This window comes from Galeopterus variegatus, unplaced genomic scaffold, assembly GCF_000696425.1.
Source record: "Galeopterus variegatus unplaced genomic scaffold, G_variegatus-3.0.2 Scaffold3202, whole genome shotgun sequence".
NCBI classification, from domain to species: domain Eukaryota; kingdom Metazoa; phylum Chordata; class Mammalia; order Dermoptera; family Cynocephalidae; genus Galeopterus; species Galeopterus variegatus.
In genome coordinates, this window is record NW_007729313.1 from 225,311 (window position 1) to 246,342 (window position 21,032).

The window sequence follows — 21,032 nt, forward strand, 5'->3', positions numbered from 1 at the left end:
TGCCAATGCTCACGGGTAACTGCCGACACCCATATTCCCCACCTTTCTTCACTCTTGGGGCCGAGCCTCCTAAACAGCAATTCTTCATTGGTTCTTTTATTCAAGCTACATATCTGAAAATGATATTTATGATATTTAAATATCTGAAATGATATTTTCTGCACATGGGTGGAAGGAAATTCCACAAGAAATTCAGTTGATTGTAAAGTACGTATTGAAATTTCAATCTAGAGAAAAATTTGAACAACTTTTGTTTCTGAGCTTTTCAATGACAGTATTTTATGTTTGAAAACAATAGAAAGGATGGGAGAGGAGTCTGTAATTAAATTGTGTAGTATATAAGAGAAACCAAGCCAGGTAATATTGTTTACAAGAAACACAAGGCAGATAGGATCTTAGTAGTTAATCAGCTTTGAATTCTGAGGAATTTAAACACCAAATGGGATGTGATTTTGCACCTGAACTATACACTCAGGGACTTATTTGGAAACTCTCAGAGAGAAAGTTTAGCTCCTTGTTTTGTGATATGAATGTTGATGCAGTAAATCCCTGTTATTTACAGCTCAGTCTCCTTGTCATACATATATATAAAGGACAGACCTGCAGCCTTCTGATTGTTCAGGGGCTTGTGGTGAAGGAGGATAAGGTAGGATTTAGTAAGCAGAGGCACAGTGTGTATGCATAAGGCCTTGCTCTCTCTCTGCAGGAGCCCCACAAGGCTGTGAACAGACTATGCACATCACACAAGCTGTTCTTATCCTGGTTGCAAGGCCAGGCCTGTTCACAAGCTTGTTCTGGGCTTTCCTTTAATCCAGTGTTTTCTCAGACTGTGGCTCAAGACCCATTAGCAGGCCATGAAATCAACTTGATAGTTCATCACAAGCATTTTTAAAAAAGGAAATGGAGGGGCTGGCCTGGTGGCGCACTGCTACAGTGCGCCGCTTGGGAGCGCGGCGGTGCTGCTGCCGAGGGTTCGGATCCCACATACAGACCGGTTCCCGCTCACTGGCTGAGCGAGGTGCAGGCGCAACACCGAGGGTTGCGATCCCGTTGCCGGTCCCGGTCCGGTACGGGCGTGACACTGAGGGTTGCGATCTGTTGCCGGTCACGAAGAAAGACAAAAAGGAAAAAAAGAAATGGAATAGAAAATGTCAGAGTCCATTATTTAGGGGAAACTTTGGTATTAGTTCCTAATATATATGTGTATATATATATATATATATTTTTTAGTATGAGGTTCCCATATCATTATATAAAATCTGTTTCTNGTTCTTCTCTCTCTGCTCATTTCACATGCTTTACTTCCGTGAACATTACAAACTGCATGTTTTATTCTTCGTGGTTATCCTTCGCAATTATCCTAATTTTTATGATCTCAGCCTTGTCAGGAATGTTTGTCCTTACATAATCCCAAATTTGATTATTTCGTTTCATGACCATTTAGAATCCTATCTCATAGCTTTTTGTTTGTTTTCCACAAACATTGACCTGAGATATCCCAATTTTTGTTTCCCCAACTAATCAGGTGGTGGCTCTGATTTGATCTGTTAAAAAAGACAAGAGAAATAGATTCAAGAGTTGCTGCTTACATTTTTTTGCTAGATCTCTACTCTTCTCTGTGATAATCTCTACTATTCACATCGAGAGATGTGTTCCCTGTTCCTGAGGTTGCAACAGAATCATTCCTTCCTTTGTATTACTTCTATATCACATGCATAACATTATAGTGTAAATACTGTGTCTTTCCTACTAGACTCAGGCTCTCCTTGTGGCCTGTGTTTCTCATGTCTCTATATTTGCAGCACCTGGCACAGTGCCTGGACCATCATTCAATGAAAGTGTTTTGAAGTGAACAATTTGCCATTTCTTAAGCAGATCATTATCTTTTGGAGGTATTATGTATAGTGGTTAAGAGTGTCAGTTAAGACTGCCCTGTTGCATACTGTGCACTCAGTGTTAGCATTTACTACCTCGTGTGATTAATAAAATAGCTTGTGAAGTTAAATAGCACAAGTGTTATTACTTCATTTTTTGGATAAGGCGACTGTGTATGTATATATGGTGAATATAGTTTCAGGAGCCTTGCTGATAACATGCTGTGGGGAAGTGATAGCTCACCTGCAGCAGGAGGTTGGTTGTTGAAGGACCTGTAGGAAGGCACACATTTATGTTTTCCTTACTGTCTCTCAGAAAACTGTTTATGCTCATTGCAATCTTTGGATGAGTGACCTGGTATTCCCAATCTCCCACTCTGGCTATTAAATTCAGAGGGTACCTTATTTTAAATACTGTCAATTCCTGGTGAGTTATTCCAAGTTACAACGCCTACCTTTAAGAAGTTAAAACAAACTCCGATGCTCTGAGGCTGTTAGCCATAAGGCAATTAAGTATTGGAATCCATCTGCTAAAAGTGAAGCTGTTATCTGAATAGTTAATATTACTCCATTCTTCTTGACAATAATTAAATAGCATGCATCTGCTCATTTGGAATAGAGATCAACTCATTAAGACAGAGGTTAAAAAGAAAAGGGGGGTGAGAACATTATATTACCCTTCCCAAGAGGATTGGCAATTTAAATAGGACTGTGAGAGAAGGTAACACTGGGACCAAAGAAAAATATCTATAATGGAAAAGTTTTAGATACTGTTATGCTTAATTAAACAATTTTCCCTTCTCATACCCTATTGGTAGGTGAGAAAGAAGAGGAGTCATGATGGCAGGTGATTAGAAAACAGCATCTGACATTAGAAAGAAAAATATGGTCACTTTAACTGGAATCAAATTTAATTCTCATGCATTGTAAAACGAGTACAATTCTGTGAACTTGAAAATTCTGATAATTGCTTTTTCTTTTCTCAGGTGTTGCCTCTTTAAGTATTCAATTTGCCAAACTCCCAAAGGGATTAAAGAATTTAAATTTATCTAAAACCTCATTATCGCCTAAAGGTACAGTATAATCTTTTTTACTTAACGTGTGTCTGTAATATTTTTGCTGCACTTGCTACCATAAATAGTTAGAATTATTATTCAGTTATGTACCTGCTTTTAAAAATATATAGATGTATTACATTACTCTGGCAGTTTTAACATAAAGACATAATGTAACTTAAATTCTGATGCTCTAAAGTTAAGAACTTGCAGAGTAGAGAGTAATTTTGAAATACACATGCAGTCTTTAACTTTTTAAACTTTGAGTCAGGGAACGCCCACCTGGCTGCCCCTAGTGTCATGCCTCACATTCCAAGAGGCACCTGCTTCATTGTTCTCTTGCTAAGTAGAGAGTAATTTTGAAATACACATGCAGTCTTTAACTTTTTAAACTTTGAGTCAGGGAATGCCCACCTGGCTGCCCCTAGTGTCATGCCTCACATTCCAAGAGGCACCTGCTTCGTTGTTCTCTTGCTTGTAATTTTGAAATACACATGCAGTCTTTAACTTTTTAAACTTTGAGTCAGGGAACGCCCACCTGGCTGCCCCTAGTGTCATGCCTCACATTCCAAGAGGCACCTGCTTCATTGTTCTCTTGCTACATTGTTGGAAAAAACAAGTTGACCTCCCCATCTGCCAGATGGACTGTCTGCTGTACAGAAAACTGCTGGGTCGCCCCTGGAGCTTCACCCTTTCTAATTTTGTTTTATTTATGTATTTTATTTAATGTTTAGATAGTTATTTTCTCAACACAGAAACAAAGGAAAACATCCCAAATTAATTTTAAAGTCAGTTGGTAAGGAGCAAATTTAACACACAAAGATTAGCATCCTTAATGCAAAAGTAACTCTTAAAAATGAATTAGAAAAATCTAAACAGAAATTTGTTGAAGGACATGAGCAGTAAGTCACACACCCCAAAGAAACACACTTGGCTAGTAAAGACATTTGAAGATGTTGTCACAGGAGCTGGGAGCAGGGGGTTGGGGTGGGGGTGCATGGTAGTCTGGCCTGGTTGTGGTCGGTTGGGGGCAGTGCTGAGGCCCACAGCCCCCATCTCAGGACGCTGGGGGCTGGTGGCTGGCTCCATTGGTGTCCTGGATGTAGGCAGTTGGGGGTGTGGCTGAGAGACTCTTCTCCCCCCCACCCCCAGGGGCTGCTGCCCTGTGTCTAATTTTGTCTCTAGAGATTGCCTTATCTTCTCCCCAGGTCCATTCCTGACTTCACTCCCTCCCTCCTCTCATTTATACAGTTACTCATCAAATCCTGTTAATTCTATTATTATTTTGTCACACCAGCACCTCCATAATAATATTAGAAATTACCCTGTATTCATTGTGACTTTGTATATTTTCATGTTCTGCTCTGAATGCTTGAAAAGTTCATCCACAACTACTTTGGGAGAGCTTCAGTTTATTTTATAAAACCTTCTCTGTGATAATCTCTACTAGATCTCTACTCTTCTCTGTGATAATCTCTGCTAGATCTCTACTCTTCTCTGTGATAATCTCTACTATTCACATCGAGAGATGTGTTCCCTGTTCCTGAGGTTGCAACAGAATCATTCCTTCCTTTGTATTACTTCTATATCACATGCATAACATTATAGTGTAAATACTGTGTCTTTCCTACTAGACTCAGGCTCTCCTTGTGGCCTGTGTTTCTCATGTCTCTATATTTGCAGCACCTGGCACAGTGCCTGGACCATCATTCAATGAAAGTGTTTTGAAGTGAACAATTTGCCATTTCTTAAGCAGATCATTATCTTTTGGAGGTATTATGTATAGTGGTTAAGAGTGTCAGTTCTCTAGTGAGATTGCCTGTGGTTGAATGCTGACTTCTCCACTTCGAACGTGCTTTTATAATTTTTTATCCCCAGTTGCCTCATTTGTAAGATAGAAATAAGAGATTCTACTTCATCACAGGTAGTTAGGGTTAAATGAACTAACATATATACAGTGCAGTTTCTGGCACAAAGGGCTTAATACTAGTAGCTACTGCCACCACCATTATCATCATTGTCATCATCATCATATTGTGCCGTCATATGTTTTTATATGCTTTTATTTTGGCCTGGGACAACCTCAGTGTCCCCCTCGAAAAGCTGCGTGAGCCACAGCTCATCCAGTAAGATTCAGCTTCTGTCTCACTTGCTCTTTGAAGCCTTCTCAGACAGCCTCCTCTCACCACACCCTGCACAACTAGATGCTCCTTTCTCGGCATTCCATGGTTCTTTGTAAACTCCCCTATTTTAGCGTGTTTCCCATTGCATTGTGATTTTGTCCTAGCCTGGAAGTTTTTGTCTGGTCAGGGCCTTGCCTTATTCATTGCTGTGTCCTGGTGCCCAACACTTCACAGTCTCTCACAGAATGTGCCTTGGGTGAATGAATGAAGCAGAGTCATGCCTTGATGATTTTATATCCATCCCATCAGACATTATTCTGAGATGTCTTAAGACTAAGAATTAACACTAAGAATGATTTGAAATTGAGAATAATTCCGTAAGTCCCTTGATTGTATGTGCACGTATTTGTACATACATGTTTAAGATTAAAGGCGTAAAAGTAAATTACCAAAGAGAAAGATTTTCTCAGGAGTCAGTGTTTTCTGACCTAGTGCTTGGAGCTGTCTATAGATCTTAAAGCTAAGTTTAGCCCCTTTATGTCATTACTGTTCTACTTCAGCAAATCAGTTTCCTCTGATGATTATCAGTGCATTCCATATTTACGGTAAAGATTTCGAAGGTACTGAAAAGTGCAACTTAGAAAACAAAAATTACTTTTAATGCCAGCACCAAACCATTGTAAGACTGTCACTGTTGACAATTTGGTGCCCATCCTTCCATACTGTTTTTTGTCTATAGTTTGTTTATATGCATACATGTATACAAACACACACTCAAATATGAGATTATCCTATGCTTACTATTTCATAAGCTTTTTTCCCACATAGTGTATTGTGACTGTTTATGCCAGTAAGAACATGATTACTTTCAGTGGCGACCTGATATTCCAGGGTATGGAATTATGTTTCTTAATTTATTTAAATAATATGTTATTGTACATTTAAATAGTTTTTAATTCTTCAATAATGCAAACAATACTAACATGAATTTGGTCTCTAATTATTGGTCATTTCCTTAATTTCTTCTTTAGGTAAATTTCTGTAAGTAGAATTGCTAGATCAGAGTATATGCATTTTTTAAAAGCTTTTTTTTTTTTTTTGTGATATTTTTAAAGTATTTTGTACAATTTTCTTCACATTCTCACCATCCTTGCATATTATTCTCTCTTTTCATTGTCGAGCATATAAACAAAAGTGTCTTCATTTTAGTTACAATGTTTTAATTTTACTTTCTTCAGTTATTGCTTAGGTCATGCCTTGTTCCTTAGTCATTTGTATTTCTTTTGGGGAAATTGCTAAAGTCACATCTTTTGTTCATTATTTACGGTGTTAATCTTGTTTCTTAACTTATATGACTTCTCTGTTAAAAAGTATTTGTTATGTCTTGTGTGCTCTAGAGGTCTAGTTTAATTCTCTTATGAGATAGAGGTGTTTTTAAAAAACTTGATTATATTTTTTATTTTAATTTATTTGTTGATTACTGTAAGACACATAGAGGGATGTGGTGATCATTTATCTTCCCTAGAGCAAGCTTTGGTTCTGAAGTACCTCACTGTCACTTCTTACTCATGTCTCTGTCTCCCTAGCGTGGGAAGAGCAGGAACCCTCCAGGGGCACAGTGGGACTCCTTAGTGTCCTTATGATGAGGACAGCCCTATGTTGACTATACCCTTTACATAATGAGTCCTTCCCTTTATCTTTTCCCTGCAATAAAATATGTGTACATTATAATATGTGCTTTGAGAATTAGCATCGATTTACAACATATGACCTGAAGAATTTTAAGTTGCCTTTTATAAGACAAATATCTTGAAATGTTTTTTTAAAAATTGATTTCTTAAAGGCATCTACATGGGATCTAAAAGGTTTGCAGATTTAAAATCACTCGGATTGAATTGCAGTTTTAAGCTTCTGCTGAATTTGATTAACATTTATGTTTTACTTCTCTGAAAACATTTATATTCATGACTCAGTAATTTAAGACAGATTTAGAAAAAAATCTCCGCATGACATTCCCACTGCCTCCAAATACCCTTTCTCTACCTCAGGTGTTAGTTAACTGATAGTTTTCTGGATTTCTAGCAAATGTCCTGCTGGTTGCCAGATCATGTCAAGGCAGGACCATCTGGTACCACCTTTTTCCAGCTGTAAATACTAAAATAATAAATATGAAGAATGGTGAGAATCATTAGACAGCCAGAATTGAGAATGGCATGTAAATTTGTGTTCAGTTTGGGTTATGAGAGCCCTGATTGTTTTCTAGTCCTATATTTTTATAATTTCCTGCTATTAGTGGGTTTATTAACACAGGCCTCATGTGAATGTGGGCTCAGGAGGCAGGGGAGGAAATCCTTCATTCTGTTTCAGTAGCATGAAGCTGAGCTGATAACATGATTCTCTCCAAGTCTATTCAGATGTTGGCCAACTGCCAAGTGCCTGCACTTGTCAAGGAGCATTTTGCTGTCAGGACTAATTTGGCCTTCTAATTTTGGAATTTATTTATTGAGTTTTGCTATACCTCACTGAGGAAATGATTTTACAAATGATTATCTTGATGACAGTCTGGTACTCTCCATATGTTTTGGACTCAATTATTCCATTTAAAAAAAAAAAAGCATTAATACTGATAACAGGAAAAATTAAAGGAAGTTGGTCATTTAAACGATCATAGGAGATAACCCCCAGAAATTAAGCTTTTCTATAGGCTACTGTAGATTCTTCTTAGCTAACACAAATAGTCACATTTCCACTTCCTTTACTGCCATGCTCTTGTTTCTTGCCTCTTTGATAGTAGTTCCCTGGACAACGATTATTCAGTGTCTGTGTCTCCCACGGAACTGGCCTTGAGCGGGTGAGATGGTGGTCCCTGGGTCTCAGAAGCCTCTCCCTGGTACACAGGCTTTTAGTAAAGGTTTGTTGAAATGAATGAATAAATATTCCTTATGTAGCACTGACTTTTCATCCTGGGGTCTGATTAATTTTCTTCCTCGTGATCTTTGCACTTTTTGAGGGTAGAGAATGAGTCTTATGTATTGATACATATCTCCCAGTCCCCAGCATTTTATAAGCGCTTAATAAGTGTTGAGTTGACGGCCAAGAACTTCTTTGTACTTAACTAAAATATATTTTAATTCAAAGCCTCTGTCTCCTCCTTCTACATACCTATATGTACCCTCACCTTTGACAAATGGCTGAGTAGCCTTTATGAGGTACACACTGGAAAATATATTTTAATTCAAAGCCTCTGTCTCCTCCTTCTACATACCTATATGTACCCTCACCCTTGACAAATGGCTGAGTAGCCTTTATGAGGTACACACTGGAATCAGTTCTTTGTAATTGTCTGAAGCCGAAGGATCAGACAATGGCCCTTTGTCAGCACCATGCACTGAACATTCTGGAGTTGCTCAGGGACGTGCTGCACGGGAAGCTGGACCTCCCTGGAGTACCCTCGTCAGAACCAGCAGCCATGACCAGATCTGTTCTTACTGACTGACATGACCCCTGGCCCCTCATCCCCATGAAGGCTCTGCCCAAATGCCCCCTTTTCTGGTTCTCCTTAGGGTGGTTGAGATAGGCTAGGATTTTCAAAAATAATTTTACTGAAAAACAGGAAAAAACATTATAAAAGTATACCAATTTAGAAATAGCCATACTAAAAAATATATACTTTGGAACCATGGGGTTTTAGTAGAAACTTGAAGAACTTTGCTATATCTCTTGTCCCCGTTATCCTAAGAATAATCATCAGTGATACTCATACTGTGAGTGTATCCAGTCCCTGTGAGTGACCAGGCTCTTCTGGGCTCCCATTTTATAATGACACACTTCTAAGAGCTCTTTTTCCCCATGAAAAGAAGGGGCCTGATAAAAATCCAACCATTAGGCTGTGAGTAGCAGGCCTGTGTCAATAACCGTTACCCACGTATAACTGAACCTGGCTGTCTCCACACAGAACAGTGTTTCTGTCCTCAGGTATTCATTCTTTATTTGCTGAGGTGCATTTGTTAGGTTAGTTCAGTTGACTTTAATTTGAGCCATTTATGTTATGTATGTAATGAGTGCACAGAATGTTAAGTTTTTTCATATGATTGCTTATATTGTGTGCAGATCATCTCACTCTTTGTAAAATCCATTTTAATCCAAATTTTGCCTTGAGTGTAATACATTGAAGTAGAGCAGCGTATTCCTCTATTAACTCCCCAATACTTAAGTAGCCTAAATTATCTGAATTTGCACATGTATCACTTACATACCATGCTAAGTCAGAATCACCTGGCAGGATTAAGAGAAGGATAAAAACTGCTGATTAAATTGCTTGCCTCATTCTAAGACTTTAAAGTAAAATCTTTTTCGTCCTTGGACACATCAGAAGACGTGGAGCAAAGTGAAGCCGATTCCATTGCTCTTTTTGATTCAGTGAGATGGTTGTGTCTGCAACTAACCTGTTCTTCCTGAGGGTGTGTCAAAAGAAGACACAATCATAGTGCTACCTCTTGGGGATGGTGCTTGTGGTTAACCTCCGTCCTGCAATTTGAGGGGACTGCTGAGCCGTTTATAGAAACTCAGAAACCTTATTTTGTTTCCTGGAGTGGAAATTGAGCCTGGATTTTCTTGATGTTGCAGGGGTGAATAGCCTTTCTCAGTCACTCAGTGCCAACCCATTGACCGCCTCCACCCTTATCCATCTAGATCTCTCAGGGAACATCCTCCGAGGAGATGACCTCTCGGTGAGTTTTCCTTTCCTTCCATCTTCAAAGAAGCTGTACTTAATAGTCTTTAATAATCCTAAACATGACCTTCTAACGTATTTCCCTGCATCTCTCTTTATCATGACACCTTGAAATCACTTAAATGCAAGCTTATGAAGTGAAAATCATATTTAGTGAAAATTCCTAGAGCCTGCCCTAATTAAATGTAGTCTATCACCGTAGTTGGTTTTTTTCTCATTTAATAATGCTGACGTTCAAATTCTTTTCGAAAGTACTTTTTCTGAATGAATTTTTTTTTTTTTTCATTTTAAAACATTTGTTCACCAATTACAATTTGCTGATAAGGATGATTGGTAACATAAACTGAACTATTTCAGCATTAAATAATATTTTGGGGAAGACTGGTGGCTTTTTTATAGTTTGCAATTAGTAGGGAATATTGGGATGTTGGGATACTGGTCTATTTCATGAATAAAACAGGGGTAGGGGTGGGCTAGAAGTAACCAGGGGCTACTCTTTAGAGTTTGTGTGTGAAGGCAAAAAGGTGTCCCTCAATTATAATAAGATTTTTTCATGCAGCTGAATCAGTAATATGAATGTTTGACAGATTTTATTTGTATACTGAATCAGGTATGCTCTCCTTGCTATATGTGGTAAATGGTCTCTGGTTACTGTGATAGAATTTAGAAGAAATGTTCCTCGAACAAGAGGACCTCTAGCTAGTGGACATCTTTGCAGGGCCTTAATTTGCATTCCACTGCTTTATACGCATGAAAAACACTGTGAAATTTATTCTTATTTCTCTTGTTTTACTTTACCTGTAAGGCAGGGAATACAAATTAAGGCCTTTCTGTAGTTTCCATCCCTCTGCCTTCCCCTCCCCACCATCACACTTGAAATCATTTAAATAACACTTATTTTCTGGTATGCCATGACTTTTCCAATGCATTTTCCAATTGAGATTGTTCCCTCCCAAGATGAAACAAGGAGCCTGATGTGAAACCACTCAAACATTACAGCAGCAATGTAAAGCAATAGAAGGAAGGATAAAAGAAGAGACTGAAGGTGAAATATTAAGATTCAGCTAAAACAGGAGCATTAATCATCACCTAAAATGACAAAATAGCCTGAGAGTTATTTCCTTGGCCAGGGGCGGATCTTGTCCCAGCTTGCCTCTGGGGAGAAGGGAGCAGAATGATGAGGCCTGAGTGAGAGTGGGCTTGCAGCCTGGTACAGGCTGAGGGGGTTCTGGGAGCCTTGCAGCAGCTGTAGGAGCTTCCCTGGCCCTGTGCCTTCTGGGAAAGCAGTCTAGCAGGGCTTGCCTCTTTGGAGAAGTGTTGGCCAAGTAGGGTCTTGTCACCACTTCAGGGTGATAAGAGCTCCCCCAGCTGGTAACTGGGAGTAAAACCACACCAGTCTTAATGTCTCTTGAGGCTACTAGTGCCAGGCAAACAGTGAAAGAGAAGATCTTCATGTAAGTGAGAACAAAGTGGTTTTTCTGAATCACAACTTCTCATTCACACAGAACAACTTGTTCTGTGTGCCTCGTTAGTCTAAAGTGTTCATGGGCTAACTCTGAATTGCTCTTCTGCATTCCTTGATAGAGAGGATTTTTCTGAAGTGTACCGCATAACCAAACTCTACATACACTTAAGTGTTTGCCAAGGACTGAGACACTCTCAGTATAAGCTTGTCTGTTTTTGCAAGTATCTGGTGGCATCCAGGGAAGCAGAGGAGAATTTTAGCTGTTTGCCTGGTGGCAAGGAGCTTGGACTCAGTTTGTTATTGGTGGGCAGGGTAATTAGAAATAAACAGAAAGTGAACGATTTCATTGTTTTGATGGCTTTGCATGGGGGGAGGAGGGAAGGTTAGGCATTGTGACCTGGTAAAACCCGAAGTGTCTTAGCTATGTGTGAGATTAAAAAATATATATTAATAGTGCTGTCAGACCATTCTTGTTAGATTTTGAAAGCAGATAAGGATAGGGAAAGTATTATGTTGGACAGAAGAGAGTATAGCCTGAGACCATCCTATGGTTCAAATTAAAATTAGTGGTTCCTTGAATGCTTTAAAAGTGAGTGGCATTTTGTTAGAGTGATTGCAATTCAGGTGTTATTTCAATCTCAGGAGTTAAAATTAATTAGCACTGTTCCAAAATTATATAATAAAAATTGAGCTTATCAGGAAAACTAAGTCATGTGTCATAAAAAGGGGGTTTGGTAGTCAAGATTCCATCTGGCCTTTTTCTACTCAAACATAATTTTATTTTAAATATTCTTTGGATTTTTCCTCTCAGAGAATAGAATGACAGAAAATTCTAATTCTGTTAGGAAGAGCAGAGAATGGTCTGGGGAATTCGGGCAATTTCTTTTTAAAATATTAATTTGCATTTTGTGTGCGTTTCTAGATCCTAACATTTATTTTTTTGTTTTTTATTTTAAGCACATGTACAATTTTTTGGCCCAGCCAAATGCCATTGCTCATCTGGATTTATCCAATACAGAATGTTCCCTGGACATGGTAATTCTTTTTATGTATTGCTCTGGGATCTCAGAACAGCCATTTAGATGGGATATCGGGGCTTTCTCTCTAATGAAATATTCTCTCGGACCTAGAAATATTTGAAAGTGAGAGTGCCTTATTTCTTTCTCAGGTTTGTGGAGCTCTTCTCCGTGGATGCCTTCAATATTTAGCTGTGCTCAATCTCTCCAGAACTGTCTTCTCTCACCGGTATGAGTTTATTCCTGCTATCATTTAGATAGCAGAAGTCATCTAGAAGTATCTTTCTCTGAGAGAAAGTTGTAGTGATGATGAAAACAGAGTGATAAAGGGTGAATGTTGTAAATGAAAAAAGATGGCCTTAAACCATTATCTATGAATATTAAGCCTTGAAAGCTCAAGTTTTTGATATATCTTTCTTAACCACAGATTAATGTTCTTAACAACTCCAGCCTGCCTATGTGAACTATATGATAATGCACTATTTTTCATATGTGGACAGGTATTTTCTCTTGATATAGTAAAAATCCTTTTAGAAAACCACAGATTAATGTTCTTAACAACTCCAGCCTGCCTATGTGAACTATATGATAATGCACTAATTTTCATATGTGGACAGGTATTTTCTCTTAATATAGTAAAAATCCTTTTAGAAACTTCTATAGGTATTTCTCAGTGATGAACTTGGAAGTAAGTATAAACCATGTCCGGGAAAGCAAAAAGAATAGTCATGGTGTTGTCAGCACCACGCCCAGCCAGCGAGCGAACCGGCCATCCCTATATGGGATCCGAACCCGGGGCCTTGGTGTCATCAGCACCGCACTCTCCCGAGTGAGCCACGGGCCGGCCCCCTTTTAGAAACTTCTATAGGTATTTCTCAGTGATGAACTTGGAAGTAAGTATAAACCCTGTCCGGGAGAGCAAAAAGAATAGTCAGCCCAAAGATCATGCATTTTAATTTATAGAAGAAATTGAGGGCCAGCCTAACTAAGTACCTTTCTTCTACCCTCCTGACTTCTAATTGTTTGCAAAGTAAGGAAGTAGATTAGGAGAAAGAAGCAAGGATTCACAAACAGCAGCAATTTAGAATGGAAAGAGAGTACAGAAGAATTATGCAAAGTACATGGGTTATGTAAGTATGGAATTCTGGGCTCATTTGAATACAGTCCAACACGTAGCATTTGTAATTATGACAACAAGTCATAAGCAGTATTTTAGTCATTATATATTCTTTAATGACATGGACTATGGCTGAAAATTAGAAATACCTCCATTTTTACTAGTTAACTTTTTTGTTTGTTTGTTTTTGTTTTTTGGTGGCTGGCTGGTACAGGGATCCGAACTGTTAACCTTGGTGTTACAAGGCTGTACTCTAACCAAATGAGCTAATAGGCCAGCCCTAGTTAACTTTATAAAAGCTTTATATATTCAAAGAGATAACCCTGACTTATTTGGAAAGTTCAGTTTTGTGGCATGCTGTATTCCACAGTTATGCTTCATAAATGAATTACTTTATATTTTGAAGTACTATTGCTCTGTTACTTGGAACATGATGTAAATCTTTACAATAGCAAAAAAAAAAAAAAATCACAAACACCTCAATAGAGTAAGGTAAGGGAGTGTGAAGTCTAAGAAATATAATGGAGGGAAAAGTTGAGTTTTCCAAAATACTTTGTTTTGGGGGGCATTTGAAGGTATTGAGACCACCTAGTCAACTCATGTATTTGAAGGCAGCTTATGAAGCCATGCTTTGGTGGAGCTGTAATTGACTGGGGAGATGATAGCATAGACTACAAAGGTTTTTGTATAATCAGCTCTTTTGAATTTACAATGCTGTGGATGGAGCAACACCGAGGGTTGCGATCCCGTTGCCGGTCCCGGTCCGGTACGGGCGCGACACTGAGGGTTGCGATCCGTTGCTGGACACGAAAAAAGACAAAAAAAAGAAAGGTAGATTCAGTCAAGTGCTAAGAAAATGTCTGATATTATAGCAGGCTTTTTTCCTGCTGTACGGCAGTATGAATAGCTGTCATTAAATGAGTGCTTACTATGCATCAGGCTAAGTGGTTTACACATACCAGCTTGTTCAGTCTTTCCATCAATTTTGCCATAGAACAGAACAAGAAAAGTGTTCGAACTACTATCTGGACTCTTGAATCCTGGTTTTCTTAAGCTCTGATTGTGTGGCGTTGACTCTGCCTTATTTTGGAGTTGTATGACTTGATCTACTTACTTCCCACTGTAATAGCAAGGGAATGTATTAGGAGGTTATAGCCATTTCATTTTGTACTTTTATCTTTAACTATTCTAATATCTGGCCTGAAATGATTAGATTTGTGATATGATGTCAATAAGCTGAATAGGCTATTTATCACGCAGGCTTCATGCCATTCAGACTTTCTGTGCTGTGCCTCAGTTCAACATCAGGTCACAATCTTCTTGTACCCAATACCTGCCACATCTAAAAATATTGCCAAATGCAGGCAGTGATTATTAACATTTGATGTCCCCCAGTGGGAAAGCTCTTTATGTTAGTGAGAGATACATATCTTTTCTGAACTCCTGTTTTTGAAAACTCCAAATATACAGTTTTCTGAAGATTGAGAAGTGAAACACAATGAGTTCATTGGCTGCAAAGAAAAGGAGTAAGGTGTTTTATGGACTTAATGATATGTCTTAACTGCTTTTATGTCATTCCTTTAATTGTACTGGATTTATTCATTGAGGTTTCAGACATTTATTTGTTTCTTTTTGCCTTTAAATTTTTACTGAAACTACGACTGATTCATGTTTTATTTCACAGTGTTTGAATACCCAACAAATAAGTTTGATGGAAGTGTAACCACTTTTATGACTTTTGTTTTTTCAGGAAAGGGAAAGAAGTACCCCCGTCTTTCAAGCAGTTTTTTAGTAGTTCTCTGGCTTTGATGCAGATCAACCTTTCAGGCACAAAACTGTCTCCTGAACCCTTGAAGTGAGTGGTTAATTCATTTTCTCCAGAGCTGTTAAAGTTCAATTTGTTATTATGAATGTGCTTGAGGGAAGGAAGAAAGACGTATAATCCAAAGACAGATGAGAATGCCTTTTTACTTCGGGGCACAGAGTAAATTAAATTTTTTAAAAGTACATTGTGCACTATTGATATTATTGCATTATCTATGAAAAAAAAAAAATCTTCCTTTGGTTTGTGACCTTGGTAGTAGACACTGCCTTTATACTAACCTCTGTTCAGTCCATTTTAGGCATATTCTTTGTGTGTGTATGTGGGCTAATCAATGTTTATTCTAAATATTTCTACTACTAATAATCAAACTTGGCACACATTGTGTGTCTGTAACAGAATCAACTTTTAGGTGCTTTGGTTCCTGAACTACCCGGGTCAGTATAGGCTGTTTGGCATATTTACTTGGCAGCCAATTTATGTCATGGATTAATATCGCCAGTGTAGGTATATTGGTGAAGTTAAAATTTTTAGCTAAATTGAGGTTTGAGAATAATTTGTTATTTTTGAGATTTCTGTACAGCATTGCCAGAAAGAATCAAAAGTTCAGTGTACAAGGACTGTAGAGTCAAATTCTCCTTGAGTCTAAAGATATTTTCAACTAGTTGTGATTATGTGCATGGTCAGATATGCTCAAATGTATGCACAGATTTCTCTTTTCCCTAGCTAACATGTAAGTCAGCATTTAATTTTTTCCTTGTAATTTGTATGAAATGTTAAAATCAATGTCTGCTATTCATTTTACTAGAAAATTAATCTTCACCTAACTTATAAACTGCATTTTCTCTTTTTTTTTTTTTGAGAGATGCGAAGTTCTTGATTCTATATAGTACCATATGACTAAAACAATGAGTACTTCAAGAAAGGTAGATTCAGGGCCGGCCCGGTGGCGCACTGCTACAGTGCGCCGCTTGGGAGTGTGATCTGTACGTCAGCGTTTAATTTTTTCCTTGTAATTTGTATGAAATGTTAAAATCAATGTCTGCTATTCATTTTACTAGAAAATTAATCTTCACCTAACTTATAAACTGCATTTTCTCTTTTTTTTTTTTTTTGAGAGAGATGCAAAGTTCTTGATTCTATATAGTACCATATGACTAAAACAATGGGTACTTCAAGAAAGGTAGATTCAGTCAAGTGCTAAGAAAATGTCTGATATTATAGCAGGCTTTTTTTGCGGGCGCGACACTGAGGGTTGCGATCCGTTGCTGGACACGAAAAAAGACAAAAAAAAGAAAGGTAGATTCAGTCAAGTGCTAAGAAAATGTCTGATATTATAGCAGGCTTTTTTCGAAAATGTTGAATTAATATATCAGAGGTCTCTAAATGCAACAGCCATAAATAATAAAAAGCTTCAGAGTATGGCTTTTGTGTTAAGAAACCTATCAGAATCAGTATTCTAAAGGAGTTTCATTATAATTTAATTGTACTCATTTACTTATGAGTTTTGATATTTATTGAGCATCTGCAGGGTGCTGGATACTACGAGGGCACTGAATAGAAAGCAAAACCTTGTCCTCATCGTGTTTCAGCAGGGGATTAGCATATTCAAAATAGTATTAGTGATAAGTACATGGTATTCTAATTATTTCAGTGTTTTTGACCCCTGTGTAACATAGAGTCACACTTCATTGTTTAATGTAATTGATTTTATGAAATATTCTACAACACAACAACACTCGATGTACTGTACTTTATTATAGCTATATACCTGTAAATAATGTACCTCAAAGAAACTTTGTAATCGTTAAATCTTGGACCTGTTGTTATTTATGTGAATGTCTAATAATGTTAAATCAGTAGTCTCTTCAGCTCTGTATTTTACTCAATATTAATGTGAGGAAGTCTTTATGGCTGAACGTTCTGTTAACAAAATTCTGTATGCACAGTTAATGTGATATGATAATTTGAAAAGATTTCACAAAGCTGAAGTGCTCAAGTTTATGTATGAGACAGTAGGGATGGAGGAGAATTTGCAAAGTATTACCCTAAGCTAGACACTGTATTGGGTGCTTGTATATGGACTGTCACACTTAATGCTGACAGCAGTTTTGGGTAGCTGGTATCATTATCCCCATTTTTACATTTGTGGAAATTGAGGCTCAGCGAAGTTAAGTAATTTGCCCAAATTCACTGTCGCTGGTTGGGCTTTCTGGGAAGCAGACTTTGAGATGGAGATTAGTTTGTAGGGTTTCTATTGGGATGTCTCTTGGGATTTCCACCTGTGAAGGGGGAGAGGAAGGAAAGCAGGACTGCACAGAGGGGGCAGTGAGCTGGGAGGCCTTCCCAGTGAAGGGGGAGAACAGGGCTCAGTCCTGTTCCTGACCCCGTGCTGCCCTCCAGTGCACCAAGAGGGGCGGAGGGGACCCTTGTTTCTTGAAGGCTTTTGTATTAGTAGCCATGAGAGAATAAGCTAAAGAAACGTGGCTTCCTTTGATAGGAACACTTTGTTAGGTATAATATCGGAAGTTTTCCACTTAATTGGGGGTTCCTTATAAACAAGACAGTTAAGACAGTTCTGCCATCACTAGGTTAAGATAAAAACACATTGTGCTGTAGTTTTCCCCCAGTGCCCACGAGGCTTTGTTGTGGTTGTTCGTTTTGTTTTATTTTACTAAGGACGGTTTGTATGGGTAATTTATTTTTACTGTCTCGTGAGTTATTGCCTTCTAATCAGTGGCCTTCTCCAGTTAAATATCTTCAAGCACCCCATTTATTTCACCTTAATCTACATGTACAAAAAGTAGGAAGTATTTTTCTTCCATCTAAGCATTGTAAAAATGAAATGTTGAAATATGTGGCTAAGTCCTAGAAACTGGGCATAGATTGGAAATAAAAGGGACCTCTTTGGTAATGTCCTACCTCACTCATTTTACCGATGAGAACACAAAAAAGTGATGTGTGTAAGGTCACCCACCTGTTAGTAATAGAGCCAAGACCTGAGGATGGTCCTTGTACTTTCAGTGGCTCAATACTACCACCCAAAAGAAAGGGGAAAACAATTTTTATGGAGGAGAAATTTAGTAATTGAACATGTGCACAGATGAGATACACCAACCTTTTAAGGATAAGGCATTAATGAGCTGGATTTAGAAAACAAATAGAATGGCACTCACCTCCAGCCTCTGCTGTGTGCTCCATGCAACTGCTGGGGATCTCTCTCAGCGGGGGAGGCCAAAGAATGGCTGGAAGGAGAACATCTCAGAGACTTGGGCATGAAAAAATTCCCTACCGTCTCACCTCACCCTTACCCTGGAGGATTTTTGGAGTATGCTGGGTGGAGGTCCTTTTCCTGGGAACATGGAGTGCAGGCAGTCAAGCCTGGGTAGCAGATGCCTGGGTTCCACTCTTCCAGTGCTTACCACTGTCTGCCTTGTATTGTAGTTATTTGCTCGCATTATTTGTCTCTTTTGCTTGAGAGCAGGAGCCTTCTCATTCTCATCTTTGTATTCCCCACAAAGCCCAACTTAGGGCCTTTGGTCCATTCAGTGTAATTTAATGGGTGTGTGTGCATGTGTGCGTTTTTTGTTTCAAGCTTGCTCAGTGATGTTGGATTTTATAGGACTGACTTGTAAAAGTGGTATCAATTCATTTTCTTAAAGAGATATGAGATCTGAGTGATGAGTCCAGTCTCCTCAATTTGCAAATGAGAAAATTCCTCAGAGTGGTGATGTAGTTCACTGTGGCCCAGCACGTAGCCAGACAGGCAGGATCCTGAACTCAAATTCAAGATGTGTGCCTTCTTATTTCCAGTGCTTCTATATCCTTGCCCACCCACCTCTTTAGGTCTTTAGTATACTCATCTGGATATAATTTCATATCCTTGTAATACTGTGGTGCCTGACTTCCTCACTACTGTATTCCTTAGGGAAAACAAGATTTACTTTGCTACTCTAATAACAATTGCCTAATAATATTCTAAACATTATTAAGGCTGTTCTCAAGCAGATGCAGGTGGGAATTTATCTGTGATGAACACAATTTAATTTCAATATGCAATTAGGTGTGCTGTTGGTTTATTTGCATAGGAATAGCAGTCCTACCAGGTTTTGCATTTGTGATGGACTTGCTGCCTGTCAGACAGAAGAATGCTGCAGCATCATTTTTTTCACTGTTGTTGGGAGTTGGAAATGCAGTTTGCATTATAAAAACTGAGAGTGTGCTTGATGCTTGACCTAGGACTTGCTGCCTGTCAGACAGAAGAATGCTGCAGCATCATTTTTTTCACTGTTGTTGGGAGGTGGAAATGCAGTTTGCATTATAAAAACTGAGAGTGTGCTTGATGCTTGACCTGTGATTCAGAGAAGGCATTCTTTTTTCTCCAGGCTTTATTCAGTGTGCTTACATAGTTTTGGNAGTATGGAATTCTGGGCTCATTTGAATACAGTCCAACACGTAGCATTTGTAATTATGACAAGTCATAAGCAGTATTTTAGTCATTATATATTCTTTAATGACATGGACTATTGCTGAAAATTAGAAATACCTCCATTTTTACTAGTTAACTTTTTTGTTTGTTTGTTTTTATTTTTTGGTGGCTGGCTGGTACAGGGATCCGAACTGTTAACCTTGGTGTTACAAGGTTGTACTCTAACCAATTGAGCTAATAGGCCAGCCCTAGTTAACTTTATAAAAGCTTTATATATTCAAAGAGATAACCCTGACTTATTTGGAAAGTTCAGTTTTGTGGCATGCTGTATTCCACAGTTATGCTTCATAAATGAATTACTTTATATTTTGAAGTACTATTGCTCTGTTACTTGGAACATGATGTAAATCTTTACAATAGCAAAAAAAAAAAAAAATCACAAACACCTCTATAGAGTAAGGTAAGGGAGTGTGAAGTCTAAGAAATATAATGGAGGGAAAAGTTGAGTTTTCCAAAATACTTTGTTTTGGGGGGCATTTGAAGGTATTGAGACCACCTAGTCAACTCATGTATTTGAAGGCAGCTTATGAAGCCATGCTTTGGTGGAGCTGTAATTGACTGGGGAGATGATAGCATAGACTACAAAGGTTTTTGTATAATCAGCTCTTTTGAATTTACAATGCTGTGGATTCTGTGATGACTGGTTTTCAGGAGAGCTGATAAGCTTGTAGGGCAGAATTGTGCTAACAAATTGCCTTGTCTTCCAGATGAAAGGTGGTGATTAAACTGTTTAATACCCAGTACCTTACCTAGATATAGTTGTAGAAAGCCCTTAGTAATTATGTTGAAATTACTGATTTTACACTGCGGAGTGGATTGTTAGCCAGGCTATTCATACTTTAGTTCACAAATAACTTTATAAGTGTATCAGTCAGGGTAGGTTAGGTTGTTCTACAGTAGTAATGGCCCCCTTCCCAATCTCTGTGGCTCTCAGCAATGTGGTTTTGTAACACGTCTGTCGTGGGCTGGCCACATCACCTTCACTCTGGGAGGCAGAGCAGCCTCTATCCAGAGCATTGGTAGTTGTAGAGCCGAGGAAAAGGGGATCATGGCAGTGCATGCACTGGCTCATAAAGCTTCTCTTTGAAAGCCATACACGTCACTACTGCTCATATCCTAATGGCCAGACAGACTCCTATGGCCATGTCTGCTGTCAGTGGGGGACAGAGCAACATCCTCCCTCAGAAAGGGGCAGTGAATATTTGGAAACATTGGAACAGTCGACACCAAGAAAAAATAGCAGGAGGAGAAGTGTATTCAAAGAATAAAAACAAGCTTATATAGGGCCGGCCCGGTGGCGCACTGGAGAGTGCGCCGCTTGGGAGCGTGGCGGCGCTCC

At 38.6% G+C, this 21,032-nt stretch overlaps 1 protein-coding gene across 1 annotated transcript in view; it reads left to right on the forward strand.

Annotated features, from left to right (window-relative positions):
- Positions 1-15,241, forward strand: part of LOC103600048 (leucine-rich repeat-containing protein 16A) — a 194,580-nt gene extending 179,339 nt beyond the window's left edge. The window contains exons 12-16 of the mRNA XM_008584277.1: positions 2,861-2,947; positions 9,679-9,782; positions 12,207-12,284; positions 12,418-12,494; positions 15,133-15,241. Of these exons, the coding sequence (XP_008582499.1) occupies positions 2,861-2,947; positions 9,679-9,782; positions 12,207-12,284; positions 12,418-12,494; positions 15,133-15,241 (455 nt within the window). The remainder of the gene's footprint in view (positions 1-2,860; positions 2,948-9,678; positions 9,783-12,206; positions 12,285-12,417; positions 12,495-15,132) is intronic.
- Positions 15,242-21,032: the final 5,791 nt, after the last annotated feature.